The sequence below is a fragment of the Lates calcarifer genome, linkage group LG13 (assembly GCF_001640805.2).
Source record: "Lates calcarifer isolate ASB-BC8 linkage group LG13, TLL_Latcal_v3, whole genome shotgun sequence".
Taxonomy (NCBI): domain Eukaryota; kingdom Metazoa; phylum Chordata; class Actinopteri; family Centropomidae; genus Lates; species Lates calcarifer.
Genome location: NC_066845.1, coordinates 23212724 through 23231242, shown reverse-complemented (window position 1 = coordinate 23231242; position 18519 = coordinate 23212724). Strand labels below are relative to the sequence as shown.

Below are 18519 nucleotides of genomic sequence, written 5' to 3'. Positions count from 1 at the left end.
AGAAAAATACAATTTCTGTAGAGCAGCAGCAATATTTTATTCATTTGCTAGCTTTGTTCTGTGATGTCCTAGCTATTGGAGCTTCATTCCTGTACCAGAGCCAGAATGTTTGTAACAGTATTTACAACAATAAAAGACTTGCAGAAGGACTTTGGCTCAGACTGTCATTTCTAAATGAGCCCTGTGTGATCTTTTCCTCCAGAAAATGTCATAAGTGCCTGACATTTTCCCTAAGCTCTAACATCAGGGTTTTGTTCACCCACTGAGCATCTAGAACTAGCAAGAGTGAAGTGGTAATGGAGTCTGATTATCAGGCTATAGAAGACGTTTTGTGATTACACACAGTATTTATTGTATTCACTGCAGCAAATGTGTCTCCACAGTCAGTAATCAACATATATGCTGTAAAGGTGAACATCATGAAGACAGTTTAGTGATGTGACTGATCTTAAAACATCCTCTCCTCTGCATAGACTGTCAGAGGGTCCTATGTGCTACTTGCTTTCACATCCCTCAGCTGTTTTCTGATGACTCTGCAGTAGTTGGATGTATCAGTAAGGGTGAGGAGACTGAGTACAGGGCTGTGGTGGAAAGCTTTGTCACTTGGTGTTAGCAGAACTATCTGCAGCTCAACATGGCAAAGACTGAGAAACTGGTGGTGGACATGAGGAGAACCAGGGCTCCAGTGACCCCTGTTTCCATCCGCGGGGTCAGTGTGGATACTGTTGAGGATTACAAGTACTTAGGGGTGTCCTTGGACAATAAACTGGACTGGACCAAAATACTTAAAATCTTTTACTATGATTCTTGCTGTGGCCATTGCCATGGTGTCCCTAACAGTCACAGCCATAAACATAGCTAACCACTGTCACATAGACATGCACAAGCACAGCTTGAATACATTCTGCTGGTAAACGCTAAGTAAGATGGAAGTGCCTGAAAAAGCAAATTTCTCACATCAGTCAAAGTGTGTGTTAAAAGTACAATACCAAATTTATTAGGGCTTTATTGAACATGCATGATCAATGCTGTTTCACATCATCCTCTTTTATATGATCCAGATCTGCCAGACTCTCCACAAAAGAGGCATAGTTTGCAAATCAGACTTGATTTACAGAGTTTTTGTGTTAATTGTTTTTGTCAGGTTAACAGGTTTTCAGTTTTATTGTATGGACTGTAATTTTAAAATAATGTCCAAGAAGTTTCCTTGAAAGAATTGTGCAAGTTGGCAGTAATTATGGGTAAAATTAATTGCTAGTGTAACCGAGGGAGTCTTCAGTCAGTGTACAGCAGGTAAGCTAAACATGATAAAACATGAAATTTGTCTATAAACACACTATTCAACATATAAGATAATAAGGTTTCCATACCAAAAGAATTATGAATACTTACTGAACATTTGGATTCTTAAAATTTCTTTACGAGAAACTTATTGGAAATAATTAAGAAACAATGTAAAAGCATAAGTGTGAACAAATGTTATTTGTTAAATGTGCATATAGGTTGTGAGAAGAAATTTCCCCTCTGGGACAATAAAGTATGAATCTGAATCTAAATATAAGTCTTTTACCAGTATCTGAAAATGTATAAGCTAACCATTAAAAAACAACAAGATACTTGTAAAAGAACTGCTGTTGTGGTGTTTTGGAACAAATGCAAACTTATTATGATGTCAAAATCTCAGTAAATATTTAGAAAGCATATAAAACCTTGGATCCTAGGCACTATGTTTCAGAACAAGGAGTCCATATTTTTTGTATTTCACAAATAAATTGTCACAAAAGCTGCAGTAGCAGTTTTTAAAAAACAGCTCTCGTACACACTCATCAGCACATATTATACACACACACACACACACACACACACACACACACACACACACACACACACACACACACACACACACACACAGATCATCTTCAGTGGTTGATTTGCAGTCCATGAGTTATTATAGTTTATTTCTCAAAGTTTAGCAACCAGTAAGGCAGCATCCAGCTGTGTGTTGCCACCCACAACACATTAATAACATTGGTTTTCCCTCAAAGCACTGTCTCTCTAAAGACTCCGATCAAACTGTGTGGGCGGTCAGGATGATCCAGACGGGACCGTGTCCTTGACCCTGCCCTTGAACCTGCTCTAGAGCCTGCCCTCGACACCAGTTTTCTACCATTTCCTTGCTGGTCCACAGACTCAAGTGCTGCGCAACTGAAGGAGCTGAGGTCCCCACAGCTCTGCAGATGCAGCAGCCCAGGCCTTCTCCTGGGAGGACGAGGAAAAGTCTGGGAAGAACTACCTGCTGGCTGCTGCTGTTGCTGCTGCTGGGGTGGTTTAGGTTGACTAGGATCCATCTCTGAGTCAGTGAACACCTGAACAAAAACAGAAAACTATTGTTCATGACACCTCAGAATATAGATGTTTATGTTTATAGATTGTACTGATTGATTATCCTGGAATTGGATACTTGGATACTTCTTTATGAAAGTTCTAATATTTGGTTTGTGTTAAAAATGTTTCTGAGAATGAGGTTTCTGTATAAACTCCTACCTGTTCTATGTAACTTGCACAGCGTACAGCCTCCTCCATGTGCTCTTGATCTGACTGCAGTACATTTCGTATGCTGTCCACCAGCTCCTGGACCTCAGGTGCCAGGCCCTGGGCTGCTGGCTGCTCCAGGATTTTCCTGACCAACTGCTGTGTGTGTTGGTAGCTCTGGTAGTCCACCATGGAGGAGGGTCGGGGTCGGCGGGGAGTCCTACTGTCTAAGTTGCCGTGTCGCAGTGTGACCTGGCCCTGAGTGTTGGCAGCCAGCGTGGACTGGGAAGTCTGGGTGGAAGAATCTGTTGTCTGAAGAGAAGGAGTGAGGGGAGTGTCGCTGCTGCTCCACACTGCAGCATACATCAGAGGGGGAAGAGGGGGATGTTTTCTCCAATTATCCAAAAATATCCAACTTATCTTCATTTTCAGACTGTGCTTAAGGTACAAAAGTAGTGGTACAAATTACCAGTGGAAAAAAACATTAAGGAATTTGAAATATCAGGGTACAGAAAAAGGTTTGAAAAAATTCTAAAATTCAGAATTGTGCTTAAAACAGAACATTTAATGTGGTTGAACTGGAACGCTGGTACAGCGGTTTGTGCTGTTCTAGTTAATACTAGTGATTCTTACAGTATCTGCTGTCCACAGATGCTTTATACTGTATCAAATGTTTCTCCTTCAGTTCATGAAAAGTGCAGCCATTTGAAGGCAGCAGACTATGAAGGTAGCATCTGAAGTGCTGCATCAGAGAGAGAGTTAAAATCTGGTTGGATCTCATTGCCCATATATGTAGCACAGTGAAGACAACTACTATCTCAAGATTAGGATTTCTGCAGTGTAGGAAAGAACTTCCCAAGTGTCATTACTATTCTTATTTTACTTATCTTAAAAGTGGACAGACGTACAATTAAGCTTGTGTATGATGTAGTTACAGAAGGTTTTCCTGTGGACGTGCCTAACACGTACACACTGCTATCAAATACTTCCAAAGGTGAAGTATTTCACTGTGATTGATTTGTGTTCAGCATACTTTGGTGCCACTAGATGATCAAAGTGGATGTCTCTTTGCATTCATATATCAAAGCAGGGGCTGGTAACCTTCAAACCCTGCTTACATGGACCCCAGAGAGCATTTGAGACCATCAAAACATGGTTAACAAAGTAGGAAAAATTTAGATCAGACATGTTGGCCTCACTGATGCCCGATCCTGACCTCACACTGTCTGTAGATGATTGTTGCTGCAGAGATGAAGACAAGGTTAAAAGCTGGCTATGCAGTTGTACAGTACCCCGGTAAGGGATTCATTATAGTGCAAGCAGAAGTATGTCGTCAACCATGTTCAGCTCAGCTTACAGAGCTAATTGCCTTGATTAAAGCATGTGATTTAGGAAGGGGAAAGAAAGCGAACATTTACACTGACAGTGCATATGTTCATGGAGTCTGTCATTTATTTAGCAGTACATGGAAAGCTAAGGGTTTCAAGTGAACTGGAAGATCTCATTTTGCTCCACAAGGAGGCAAAAGTAGCAGAAAAAGCATTAGCACAATAGAGAAGCGCATGTTGCTAGGGGAGAGATACAGCAACAGGTGGATGACATGATCGGGAGAGGTGAGATACGCCTCAAAAGTAACATCCAAAAAAAGTCGGACACTGGTGGGACATATACCAGTACCAGACTGGCTGTTGACAATTTGCATGAGCACAGGGTTTGAACTGGTTGGATTCTGCTGCTTATGGGTCAACCCAGGCCATTGCTGGCTTTAAAAAGTGCAAATAAAGGCCCCTCACTAGAGGTACTAGAGTAGATTGTATAACCTGTTGTAAAACAAATGACTAAGGTCCATAGGAGTATCTATTCCCATGTTGTCCTAAGGCTAAAGGAGGAGAAGGAAGAGAAACCTCCAGTGATACTACCAAGGGACAATGTCTACATGAAGGTGTTCCGAAGGAAGTGGAATGTTCCCAGGAGGGAGGGACTCTACGAGGTGTTTCGAGCAACATCCACAGCTGTCCAAGTGAAGGAATTGCCCACCTGATACGACCTCAACCACTGCATCAAGGTGCCAAGGAGCGAGGATAAGGAACAGCAGGCTGACACAGGAGAACAACAAGATGAGTCATTGCAGGAGATTGCGGTGGATGGGAGCCGACGAGGGATGTATAGATGTTTACTTGAACTGCAACGTAGGACCAAAGACCACGGCAGAGCAATGATCACAATGACATTTCACCAAAGGAGGTGTGAGGAGGAACCAGAAATACTTCTCTGACTATGATCATGAAGATTTTCATCTGAGGTGTACACCGAACACTGCCTCAAGTAAGTCAGAGCATCACCCACCCACCAAATGACGACAGCATGAACTTTTCATCACAAACATATACACACACACGTGGTATGATATGTGGTGGATATGTGGCGGAAAATCAGCGTTCAATGTTTACCTTGCAACATATATTCACACATACACATATTAGTTTCTTATGTTCGTTATACTTATCCTCATATAATCTTAAATTGGTGCATAACTGGGTCTAGTCACATCAGTTTCAGTTTAGACAAGAGTGTTACTCTAAGATAGCAGTTGGTATAGTAACTCAAGTTTCAGGGTGTCCCTCAGTCTAACTTCTTTTGAATAAATAAAAGATGTGAGGACCCTCATCCTTCATTGTTATTTTTGAAATCCACAACACTGGATTGTTTTTAGATTCTGCACTGAATAAATCTCAGAGAGTGACTGCAAAGTGTTGATGGATGACTGGCAGTCCTCCAATGGGGCAGTAAAGACTGAAAGAAAAGACTTCCTGATGTGCTGATTATATATGTAATCTAAATTGGTAACAATTTCCACAGATTAAAAAAGCCAACCTTTAGCAGCAAGGTCCATCAACACTGGGTCACTGTTGGAGCGGCGAATCCCTGCTTTCCTCTGGTGGATCAGTCCTGGAGGGTGCTGCTGCTGCTGAGGAGGCTGAGTCTGAGGCCTCGCCTTCGGAACAACACCTGGTGTCACTGATACCATCTGGGGACTTGTGTCTGACCAGATACAGACAGATGGACATACATGCTATTAGAACAAAAGTTAGTGTCTGGCATTCATAGTAATCAAACCTCACCGACTGACAGATGATGGGCAGATTCCAATCATAATGTCTTAGTGCAGACATTCCCATAGATGCTTAAGAGTGTGTCTTCACAACAAATTGTTGACAAATATGCTACACAGACAATGTGAGTAGATCAATCATCAGAGGAGCAGACAAAATTACAGAAAACTACCAAGTTGCACACTGGTTACACTACACTGGTACGTGTGATTACTCCTTACATGCAAAATACAGACTGATAGCAATCTACAAAGCAAAGATGACAGCCAAAATGTACTACCATGTTGTCATGAATAATCTTGCAAACAAAACTTGTAGTTTTGGATTTCGAAAGCCACATTTTTTATGTTGCATGTGCATTGTCATTTCATCAGACATTACCTTGCATATGACACCTACACAAAGTATTTATAGAATTACAACTACACAATATTACTGGTAAATGATAATCATTCAGTTACAGACACTTCTGTCAGATAAATTACCATTTATAGCAAATGGATTTACAGTTGGATTTGCTGTTGAAAAGGCTCAAAGACTCTGCTGAAAGAAATAATCCTCCTTGACAAACAAATATTTAAATGAATGTATTAGATCTATTAAATCAGTAATGGCAAAAACAAGCCTCTGCATAAAGAGGAGGTTGGGCTGGTGGAGGAAGCTGCAGCAAGAAACACTCTAAACCTAAAAGCAGAGTAACAGTGCAAATTGACACCTGTACACCTGCATGAATTTGATTTGATGTCACAAGTCAGCAGGTAGTCAAAGTCAATGAAGCACTGATGGAAAAGCATGAACGAAGCAGCTGATGCTGATCATGTGGATCAGAACAACGCCTCCTTACTTTGAACTCCTTAATACCTGTGGTTCTCATACAGCTTTACATGCAATGTTATAATATATAGAGTTTAATAATAAATAATTAAATGAGAAATTCTAATCAGCTAACCATATGTAGAAATAACAGTAGATAGATAGATAGATAGATAGATAGATAGATAGAATAACATGAATCTTCAATGAACATTCTAGCTATGACTTAGAACACAACCAGGTTGGGTAAAATACACCAAGACACTGACTAAATCCTCACATTAGGTTAGAGGTGTGTGTTTGTGTTTAAACTGTAATCTGAATCAACAGCACTGCTGCAGCAGTCTCTGTGCTTGGCCCATGGAGCCTTGCTGTTGTTAGGAGAGGGTGGAGCACTGTTTGTGCTTGGGCCAGTATAAGAGGGCTCTGGTGAATTCTTTGGCTTAGGACCATCAGAGTGGGAGCTGGGATTAGCAGGTGTGTTAGGGGTGATACATGGTTTACAATGCTACGTAGTGAAATGCTGGTTTAACACACATATAAACACACCAACAGTAAAACTGCACTAACATGACACTTCCAAACATATGTGTCCCCCCTGTAGAGACATGGCAATGTGAGCAGAAAACCATGAAATGAATGAAACACCAAAACATGTCTTATCAACTGCTTGATAGTATGGCACTGTGACAGTGTTAAGAGACAGGCGCACCACTGTCTCAGTGTTTTGCACCACCTGACCAGCCAATCAGAGGGCAGTACAAAGATTCACAGAACAGCTGTCTCGGAGTTTTACATTCCCTGATCACCCAGCCAAGATCCCAGCCCGTTCTACCTGGTGTGTGGACGTGTGTCCTACCTCGAACACAGGTGGGTGGAGGAGTGGTAGTTGAGTTCATAGTCAACTCTGTCAGAGCAATCTCTGTCTCCTGAAACAAACAGAGACCATCACACTGGTATAGATACACAAACAAGTCAAAAAGGTTGAGTTGGTAATCAAGAGTTGTGACAGAATTCACGAACATGACAAGTTGCCAGTTTCCAAATTTACTGATGTTTTAGTCTATATAAAGTTAAAGATATATTATGCAAGACTTTCCTAAGAAAAAATTCATATAAAAGTAATTCCTCTCAATCCTCACGTACGACCTAGAGGTGTGTGGCGGTGTATTTTATCTGCTGAGACCCTGCCCTCTGCCTGTATTTTCTTTCTTTGTCTGTATTTTGTGCTCCCAGACTGCAGGCTCACTGGTGGTTCCCAGAGTTTCCAAGAGTAAAAGGGGGGAGAAGAGTCGGCTTAAAGCTTTCCTCTTTCTCTTTCTGCTACCATTATTATTACTATTACTAATACCACTTTACATCTCTACATGAAATCTGCACTATGCTATGTCCTGCAGGGTTGTGCAGAGGTTGTGTGGAGGTGTGGGCGTGTTTATTTGTACTTTAAAATCTAACCACTGTGAAACAAACAGAAGATAGTGTTTCATTTCTATGATTCACTGCTTTCTTCTCAGTAACTCTGCTCTCTCTCTTCATTCACCCTGTAGTTTTTTGGACCACCGCTGTTCTCTCTCACACATACTTATTGAGCAGAGGAGGAGGGGCAACTGAAAAATCCTGCATAGTATACCTTCAAGTAACCTAAAAATAAAAAATAACAGCAAAAAAATCCAACTTTTCCTTGAGGTGGATAATCCATATCAATAATCCATCACAGTGAACACTGATTATTATTATTTGTGTGTATGTGTGTTTGTTTATAGAGAACAGAGACCATTTAAAAACCATCTTGTTGGTGCATTCACGTAGGCTCAGATGTTTTGTCTGCAATGAAGCAGTACACTGATGATCCACAAGCTGCTGAAGTAACTTTACTGCAATAACTGCTTGATGTTGAGGTGCAGAAAATTGATTTGAATGGAGGAAAAGTTACATCAGAACTTTGTTGTTTATTGTTATGTTGGTTATAATGTGTTGTGACCCATCATTTTCCTTCAGTAACATCAAAAATGACTGTTCTATAATACACATTCATGCAAAGGATATGCAGAATACTAAGAATGCACCTTCTAACTACAAAAATATTTAGCAGGCAAACCTAATGTAAATTCTACATTTTATTGATTCACCATCAATCTTGACCCCTACTAGTGTCATCATTCCCAGCCCTGTGTTGTATTGAAAAACAGAAGGTCTAGAAGCTTGTAGCAGACTTTGAGAAGCAGAAAAATCTACAATGTAATAGTACAAGAAGACAATTTTCAGCCTGTAACAGAAAGTGTCAAAAAAACTTTTGTTTAGAAGATGACGTTGAAAAAAAATACACATAGTTAAAGGACCAACTGGCATGGTCCCTTACAAATCATAATTTTGATGTCAACAATTCCACCTCTGACCTACAGTGTTGAATTAAAGCTAGACAAATAAATTAGCTAGTTCAAAATAATGGCTGATATCAGCTTATTGCAGATATATCGGTATCCATGTGATAGCCAATAAGTAAAAGAAATTGCAGGACAGAACTGCCAAACTAGACTTGAAGTCATTTAGAAAGGGAGTCTACCTACAGAGCTGATCTTGAAACTGTAAAATATAATAGTGTAGTGTATGATAATTTGGAATGCACCTGTGTGACTGCATTGGTTGAGCTTCCAGCAACAGCCTCATATGGGGGTGGGGGGTCTAGTGGACAGAAAACTTCCACCCCTTTCATTCTAGCCCCATAGATATGAGGAAGAGGGATCACACTGCCCCCGAGCATTCTGAAACACAAAAGTCAAACAACAAACTAATCAGTGAGTTATCCTTTAGGCATTTATATTACATTTGTGTTGTATTTATATTACAAAGTGTTGTACATAATACTGAGAGTGGAGTGAAATTGTAGAAGCAGTCTGTTAGGATTAACAGTGCATGCTATACAAATGTGTGTAATCAAAAATGGCGTTCAGCAAAAAAATATTGAGGTTTAAATGCTATAGAGATACCCCTGCTCCTCATCCCAGCCTACACCCCCCTCAGAAAGCAATCAAAACCAAGCACCCAACCATCAAAACCTGGCCTAAAGATGCTCTCCTCCAGCTACAGGACTGCTTTGCTTGCACAGAATGGAACATCTTCGAATATCAGGACCTCGAGACACACACAGAGACTGTCCTGTTCTACATCAAATGCTGTGTAGAAAACGTGACAGTCAACAAACGCATCCGGGTCTTTGCACTGCACCACTGTGCCACTCTAATGGATGATAAATATGTGGACTTATATACAGTTAAAGGAAATGTTGTGTATAAATGTTGCGTGAAAGTACTAAATGAATGTAAACTGGCTGTATAGAGTCAACACAGTCTGGAGACAGAAACTGGATGTGACAGTGGTGTTAAGCCAGTGTGGAATATAAACCATCTCTAAGTAATAGGACTGGTGATGTACACTTGAGATTTTGCATGGTTCCATTGCAGTGTTTTTATTTTTGTGATCATCGCAGTTTCAAGTGAATGTATATTTTGTGTTATTAGAGACTGTTCTTCATTGTTTTTTTGGATGCATAAGACTATGTAACCTTTTTAAAACACTAGAGATTTTTTTGATGGTTTGGTGAGAGGTGGCCTTCATTCTTGGAGTCAGCTATAAAAAAAGAGGCAACTACTAAATCTGACAGTAGGAGAGGCCAAACTGTCCATCTACAGGAGCAGGAAGAATAGAGGACAGGAGAAGGCAGGAAGCACCTCCTGTTTTCATCTCATTGGTAAAAGCCAAACTCTGGGTTGAATTTTTGAGTAACATAAAAGAGTAGTATTAATAAAACTGACTTCAACTGACTTAAAAATGAGTCCCCTGGTCTGTCACGGACACTGTATTTATTTTTGTGTGTGTGTGTGTGTGTGTGTGTGTGTGGTGGTACAGGTGGAGGCTGGTTTACCGGCGAGCCAGACGTGGTGTGTATGAGTAGAAAGTGGAGAAGTAGGAGGGGGGAGGAGCTGGGGCTACAAACTCATCTGGGTCCGGGACCTGAGCTGGTTCCTCCCTTTCCTCCACTGTGGCCCTGGGTTCATCCTATCACAGAGCAGGGACACATATTACATATCATCTTAAATGTTATTATATCAGATGCACTTCTTTGAGCATACTAGGTAACTATTGTGTTATATGGCAAATAGACACAGGGCAGGATGTACACAGTGCTGTCATTCAGGGGCTGATCTGGATGCAGCACAAAAGAAACAGACAAACTAATAAAATGCACTGATTGCACACAAACTGTCTCCATGGTTTAAAAAGCTGTTCAAAGCTTTTTCCACCTTTTAAGCTAACATAGACAAGAAGTGCTTAAGTTCCAGTATTTATACTGAGCTACATTTACTGACTATAGGTAGACCAAAACCATGACAACCCAAAGACCAGGAGGTAGAGTTGCAGTCCTACATGCTTCTCTGTACTTCCATTAGAACAGTTACTCACCCAAAACCCCACAGAGACACAAAAGTAGACAGAAGAGGAGGTATACATGAATACCCAATAAAAATTAACACCACCACTGCAAAAGAACAACAAAATAGGAAGAGAAAATTACAAGAGAATTAAGTGTGGGCATTAGAACTCTGTCATCTAAAGCTGTATTAGTGATGATCTATTATTAGAGTACCGCATTGATTTATTTTGCCTTACTGACACTTGTCTTAACTCTCACATTCTTCAAGGCACCGGCTGAGGATGTGGTGTTGCAGCCATTTTTGACTATTAATCAACTCTAAACCTAAACTCAGTTATAAATAATTCGAAAGCTTTGCTCTTAGTTTGTCACACTGAACCTGGAAAACACTCCAGAAAATTCTATTTGATGTAGTGTACCAAACTCCTGGCCCATACTCTGAATTTTTATCTGAATGTCAGAAAGTTTAGTCCTTAATACAGATAAAGTAATTATAGCGGATCATTTAACCTTCATATGGATGTCAACAATAATAGCCTTATCTCTACATTTATCTCATTATTGAACTTGTGGCCTCTCTCACTGTGTAAACAAACCCACTCACTGTTTTTTTTTTTTTTTTTTGAGGGGGGGGGGTTCAATGCCATGTCTCAACATCCTATCTTAAAGATCTCATAGTTAGGCTTAAAACTTTTTGATAAAGCTTATAGTTAGCATTAGCTCAGGCTGAGGCTCAAGACTGCCGGGGGATTTCCTATGATGCTATGAGCTTCTCTCTCTCCCTCTCATATCCCATAAATACATGTTACTAACCCGATATCTTCCCTATCTCGTAATCTTGTGCTCTTCTGTCTCTCTCTCCTCCTCTGTCTCTTTCTGCAGGTATTTCTGCCTCTGGAGCTGTAGAGTCTGATCTGTGATGACAAGTCTCCTGCTGCTCCTACAACCCCACTCAACACCTGCTGCTGTACATAGAAATGATTAGTACTGCTTCTAGTATTACTGTTACTTGTAATCACTATTTTAACTGTCATTACTATGATTACTACTATTGTATTACCGATACCATTTTATATTTTAATATGGAATCTGCATTATGCTATATTCTCCTGTCCCTATTCTATAACCCCCCCCCCCCCCCCCCTTTGAACTCCAAAACCCCTATATTAAAGCAAACAATGTAAAAACTTGAAAGGATATTGCCTTCCACAAAATTGGAAGAATCCTGCTTTGCCTGGCAAGAGTCTAAGTAAGGTAGTATGTAAAAAAGTCCTCTGTAATGCCTGTTACTCATCATTAATAGAGGAAAATAAGAACAATCCCAGGTTTCTTTTCAGCACTGTAACCAGGCTGACAGAGAGTCACAGCTCTATTAATTAATGTATTCCCATTACTCACTGTAGTAACAATTTTATTAGCTTCTTTAATGATAAAATTCTAGTATTAAAGACAAAAGTAAACACCTCCTGCTCAAAACCAGCCCTGATTTATACCCAAATGCAGCCGCCAATCAGTTGTGTGACCTCCCACAGAACAATAGTTTATTTTTGGTCAGAATTATTAGTACATCATAGCACAGAGACAGCACTTCAAATGACAGTGTGACTATGACACACTGTGACACTCCTGTTTTTCTCCTTGAAGTGCACAATTAATGAAGTTCTAAAAACACCCTCATCTCATATCTTATTTCTGATATGGATTTTTCCAGATTGGCTCCCAGTTCCAGTAGCAGTAGGCTACAGCATCAACCCACTGTAAGTAAGGCCCAACATTAGCTTGACAGCAGCACATATGACTGTATATGATCATACCATGCAGGGTGTTCTTGCAGTGAAGATCTGCAGATATCTCAGGGTAGCTGCCATAAGGCACACAGCTGTGGTCAGAGCATTCAGAGCACACAGTGCAAACAACACTTTCTGGGAGAGAGAAAAAAGACATACTCAGATCATTTAAACAGAGCAGACAGAACTATTTCATCTGTAGTCCATATTCAAAACAAACAAATGACTTGATTTTTATGGGTTACAACCCATAAAAATCAAGTCAAGTTCTTTGGTATTTTGCAACCTGGTGCAACATGCTTGGTGCAGAAATGGATGAGAAGCACAAACAGATGAGAGTTGTAATCAAATACTCTGCAGTGGTAGATTTGTTTAAACATGGTAACCTCTGTTCCTGAGTTATGCTTATACTAATGGCCAGAAATGTGTTTTTGTAAAATATCATGATGTCACAGTGATGTTGACCTTTTGGATATTAACTGTCAGCAGTTCATTATTTTATCATATTAGACATTTGAGTGAAATGTTGTCACTGTGACCTTTGACCACCAAATTCTAATCAGTGCAACCTTGAGTCCAAGTAAAGAGCTTCCCTCAAGGCCTTCCTAAGATTTACACATTTCCGAGAATTGGATATATGAACATCCTGGAAACACAATGCCTCAAGACACGGCTGTCACCAACGGAATGTGGTGAAAGCAGTGGTAAATCCTTCTGCATTGATCTATAAATGAATATGAGTAATTGTTATAGTATCTGCTGTTGCTTTTAACTGTATGAAAAGTTTCATCGTCAGTTTATTAAATCCCTGCAGCTGTCTGAAGGCAGCTTTAACTGCATTTAAGTGTAAATATGTTGAATGTACAGTTCTACTGAGGAGGTGCTCACTGGGTATCTCACAGCAGTGAAATCTTTTTTATAAAGGTGTACCTTCAGCAGGATCCTCATGGTGCTGCAGGAGTGGGCAGGGTGAAGCTCCAGTAGCTTCTCCTCAGGACATTTGGAGGTTGGAGAGAGGGAGCAGCAGTAACATACATCTCCATCCTCACTCTGAAACAACGGGGTGGGGGGGTGGGGTTGATAGAATTTAAGACACTCCTTAATTTAGGACATCCTACAAAGATCAAGATCTCTTCATCAGGAGTACATATTACCTTATGTGGCAACTGTGACTACAACACAAAACCTGGTGTGGATGTTCATGGTCTCCAGGGGCTGACACTTTAAATTCTCAGACATTAATGATCACTTTGCTCATTACACTGTGACTGCAGCAAAACATATAGACAGGAATACAAATGCTGACCAATTTAGGGAAAAACCATAAAGTGTCTCAGTAAGGTCTAGGCCTCCAGGAGCCTCCAGAACAGCTTCAGTGCTGGCATTGATTCTCCAAGTCTCTAGAACTCTACTGGAGGGGTGGAACATCATTCTTCCAAATTATATTCTCTCATTTGGTGTTCTGATGATGATGGTGGAGAGCGCTGTCTAAAACATCAGTCCGAAATCTCCAATAGGTGTTCGGTTGGGTTGAGAGCTGGTGGCTGCAAAGGCCAGATCATATAATTTAAATGAAATACATTGTCATCCTGTTTCTCAACTAATTTTTCAGGCTTTCTTTTAATTCGTCACCCATCTGTATATTGTACTTAGCCCAAAAAACCTCAGAAAAACAACAGAGCATGTAGTTACGTTGGATGGCATTACCTTGGCCTCCAGTTCTACTGTAAAAAACTGGAGTCCTTTTTTACCAAGGCATGCCCTTTGCCTCACACACAAAACAAGTCTCAAACAAACAAGTCACCTGCACAATATTGTAACAATTAGAAACACCCTGTTTCAAAAGAATGCTGGAAAACTAGTCCATGCAATTGCTACCTTTAGGCTGGTCTACTGTACTTCCTTGTTATCAGGACGACTCAACGTAACGCGTTACTGAAAAGCATCCAGTTTGTCAAAAATGATGCAGAACGAGTACTAACAGAAACTAGAAAAAAGAGATCATATTTCTCCTGCGTTAGCTTCTCTGCATTTGCTCCCTGTAAAATCCAAAGCAGAATTCAAAATCCTCACCTGCAAAGCTTACTGGTGGTTCCTAAACTCTCCAGGAGTAGAATGGGAGGCAGAGCCTTCAACTATCAGGCTCCTGCACAGTGGAACCAGCTCCCAGTTTGGGTCCTGGTTAGGCTTTAAGGTTAGGCTTAAAACCTTTCCTCTTTGCCCCTATAGTTGGGGCTGGTTCAGAGCCCTGAACCACCTTAGGCATGCTGCTATAAGCCTAGACTGCTGGGGGGACTCCAATGATACAATGGGCACTAGTGCATGGATTAATTTGTCTACTATAATACTTTTAAAATCAAACAATGTTGTGTGGAGTTTAAGAAAAGTTACACTGGAAAATGGATAAGGTTGCTTTTTCCAGACAATGTATTTAATGGATACATACAGTAAGTTACATTTTAGATTCTTTTCTCTGTAACTAACAATCAGAATGAAGCTGTGAGCTTTCAGTGGGGCTTCCATTCTGGATGCAATGGGCTTTCTCACAGCTTGACAATGTTTTCAATTTCTTTCCAATTTATAAATGATGTTTCATTTCAAAATCCTCAGACTGATGCAATCACTCTATGTCATAAAATGGCCTTACTTCTTAAGAAAAACTGACTATATTCCCCAGCACCTGTTAAACACTAGAGAAACTGTGTAATAGTCTAGAACTTCTTCCATTAAACAGTTACAAAGTGAATCCAAGTTAGAGTTTGATCTATAGTATTTCCCTTGAATCACACAGGTAAAGACAATTTTAAGCCTTGAAATGTTTGTATGAATGAAAAGATTAATTTATGATCAAAAATGGTGAAATATCAGAAATGAACATTGTGGATCTGATATATTGATATATGTCTGATATGTTCTTATTGAATAAATCATTCAATCATTCACAGTGTAGGTTAGAAAAAGTATGTGAACCTCTCGCTAACTGAAGTCAGGAGTTAACAAACCTGGAGTCCAGTCAATGAAAACACATCAGAAAAGAAAAGAACAAAACACACTCAAACATTTGGAGTTTCTTATTCACAAGAAGCACCTGCTAATGTGAACCATGCCTCACAAAAAAGATCCCAGAAGGATAGTCTTAAGTGCTGAAGTTTAAGCCAACTGGACTTCTTTTAGGTTTTTTGAAGATGTTTCACCTCTCATTCAAAGTAGAGGAGACAGGTTAAGTGCAAGTGTTACAAGTCTGTAAAATCATAGATGGACAGACGCCAACTGCAAATGTCGGAAAAGTCCACAATAATCTCAGACCACAATATTCCTACAATTTTGTCTACGGTGGCTTTGCTGTCTGGGGGGCTAGCCCTAGTCCTCTCCTCTGGCATCGGCATATAACTATATTATACACTATACTATACTAGGCTACAGTTCCGGGTCTCTGGCACAGTGTTTATGCCTAACCCTGATACTCTAACTCCATGTTTTATGTGAGACAGACTAATGAATGATGTTATTACTACTGACCAAGGTCATTTTAAGACATGCTGAAATACACAGACAGACAGACAGACAAACACACACACACAACCAATTTGCCAAGAGTAAACAGTTTCCAAATGCAACATCATTAGATTCAGCTGAAATCTAGTTTTCTAAAAGGTTACTTTCTTCATACCTTACTGTACATCTTTTGGTTTACTGGGAATGTCATGACCTTCCACGGTAAACTGGTTTGACATGGACTACATCAAAATAGTAAACATGATGTAATTTCCTATTGACTTACCACAGGAGAAACACAGGAAAGCAGAGAGACAGTGAAAGAGAAAGAATATTGAAAATCAAATGATGAGACAGACACAAAAAAGTAGCAGGCTCACCAATTGGCAGCTGGTCATACTGGAAACCAGCTGGGCTCCCTGGCAGCACAAGATGAATCCAGCCAGATTAAGGAGCACACAAACCACAGACAGCAGGACAAACACATTGACCTGGAGATGGGAGGGTGGGGGGACGGGTTGGTTGAAAGAAGGAAGGGAAAATGGATTATTGTTGTTTAAACACTTGTGTCTAACTCTGTGTCAATATTCTGTTTAAAAAAAAAAAGATTGAATAAACATGATGTAATCAAATGGAGAGGGGTAGTGACAAAACAGAGTGAATTAAAATGTAGCATGAGCCATATGCAACAACAGACAGGGATGAGATGAGATGAGATTAGAACAAATCTGTCTGAAATCTCAAAAGTCATCCCTTTCTGCAGTGAAAGTGATTTGCAAATCTGCTGTAAATATATTTTTAGAACTGAAAGAAGGAAAAGAATGTCTTTGAAGAAACATCAGAGAAGTTCTTTTAGTCTCTAAGCTTCTTAGTGTGCAGACTGGCGTACGCATACAGCGTAAACCTTACTGTAAACTAGAAAACTGTTGCCTTTAACAAAACTATCACATAAGCAAGCCCAGTGAGGATCAGGAGCTGTGCAGCAATTAAGTTTTCTGTCTCCTCAAACTTTATCTGTTTATTTTGAATACCAACACAGCGAAAAACACAACAGATGTTTCCAGGTCATTCCAGGTAAATGAGTTGTTGTCATTAACCTGGATTTATGCTGATTATGTCAGACATCACAACAAAACACTAAATTCATCTGCAGCAGCAGCTTGGAAGTGACTGCTGGTTAACATGTAGTGTTTATGGCCTGCAAGTTAATCCCTATTTCATCCCCATTCAATTTTCTGACAAGAGAGACTGAAAATTGTGTCCAGTTGTAAACAAACCTTTGGATATCTCTGGGGAATTTGCATTTTTTGTTTATTTGAGAAGGACTAAATCCAACCTCTGCAGCAAACAGACATAAAAATTGACCTTTCTTCAAATGTTTAATTGACTGATACTTTTTATTTTATCAACTTAAAAAGAGAAAGCAGTTAGCAAAACAGTTGTGCAACTCACAGTGTGTAAATAAACCCACTCACTGTTTCAGTCACACTCTTGATCTTGTTTTAGCTTATGGTATTGATATTGAACATGTAACAGTCTTCCCACAGAATCCCGTTCTATCAGACCACTTTTTTTTTTTTATCATTTTCGAATTCATATTGCTGGATTATGTATTATCAGCAAAAAACATCCTGACTAGAAATATTTCCAATAACGCAGTAGTTAAATGATTCCCACTAACTTAGGTCCAGAGCCTCATCTTAATTTAGCAGAAGCTACTCCCTCCCAGCTTGATCATCTTGTAGAAAGTGTTGCAGACTCACTACGTACAACATTAGACTCCATCGCCCCCCTAAAAATGAAAACAATAAAGAGAAAGAGGCAAGCTCCATGGTTCAACTCCCAAACCCGTACACTGAAACAAACAGCACGTAGGCTTGAAAGAGTGTGGTGTGTGTGTTTTCAGCACTGTAGCCAGGCTGACAGAGAGTCACAGCTCTATAGATCCACGCATCCCTATAACCCTCAGCAGCAATGACTTTATGAACTTCTTTAATGATAAAATCTCTACCATTAGAGATAAAATTAATCACATCCTGCCTTCAACCAGCACTGGTTTATGTCAAAACACAGGATCCATAGACTCAACTGCAAAACCTAACCTTGACTCTTATTCTCCCATCGACCTCCCCCAGCTCACATCAATTATTTCAGCATTTAAACCTTCAACTTGTCTCCTAGACCCCATCCCAACTAGGCTGCTTAAAAAAAGCTCTGCCCTTAATGTGCAGATGATGCCATCTCCACTGAACCCTCACACATCTGGACACAAAGGACTCATATGTTAGAATGCTGTTCATAGGCTTCGGTTCAGCATTCAACACTATCATCCCCAAACAGCTCATTC

The 18519-nt window shown here is 40.0% G+C and overlaps 1 protein-coding gene across 4 annotated transcripts in view; it reads right to left on the bottom strand.

Annotated features, from left to right (window-relative positions):
• Window positions 1-968: 968 nt before the first annotated feature.
• fam189a2 (family with sequence similarity 189 member A2) overlaps window positions 969-18519 on the bottom strand; it is a 29846-nt gene continuing 12295 nt past the window's right edge. For 2 of the 4 annotated variants that reach the window (XM_018668772.2, XM_018668770.2), the window contains 9 exons: window positions 16553-16663; window positions 13608-13727; window positions 12705-12812; window positions 10381-10514; window positions 9085-9220; window positions 7294-7387; window positions 5407-5574; window positions 2545-2885; window positions 969-2366 (listed from right to left, as the gene is read on the bottom strand). In XM_018668772.2, coding sequence (XP_018524288.1) covers window positions 2040-2366; window positions 2545-2885; window positions 5407-5574; window positions 7294-7387; window positions 9085-9220; window positions 10381-10514; window positions 12705-12812; window positions 13608-13727; window positions 16553-16663 — 1539 coding nt within the window. In that variant the 3' untranslated portion in view covers window positions 969-2039. The remainder of the gene's footprint in view (window positions 2367-2544; window positions 2886-5406; window positions 5575-7293; window positions 7388-9084; window positions 9221-10380; window positions 10515-12704; window positions 12813-13607; window positions 13728-16552; window positions 16664-18519) is intronic. The other 2 variants (XM_018668771.2, XM_018668773.2) reach the window with 2 other exon arrangements.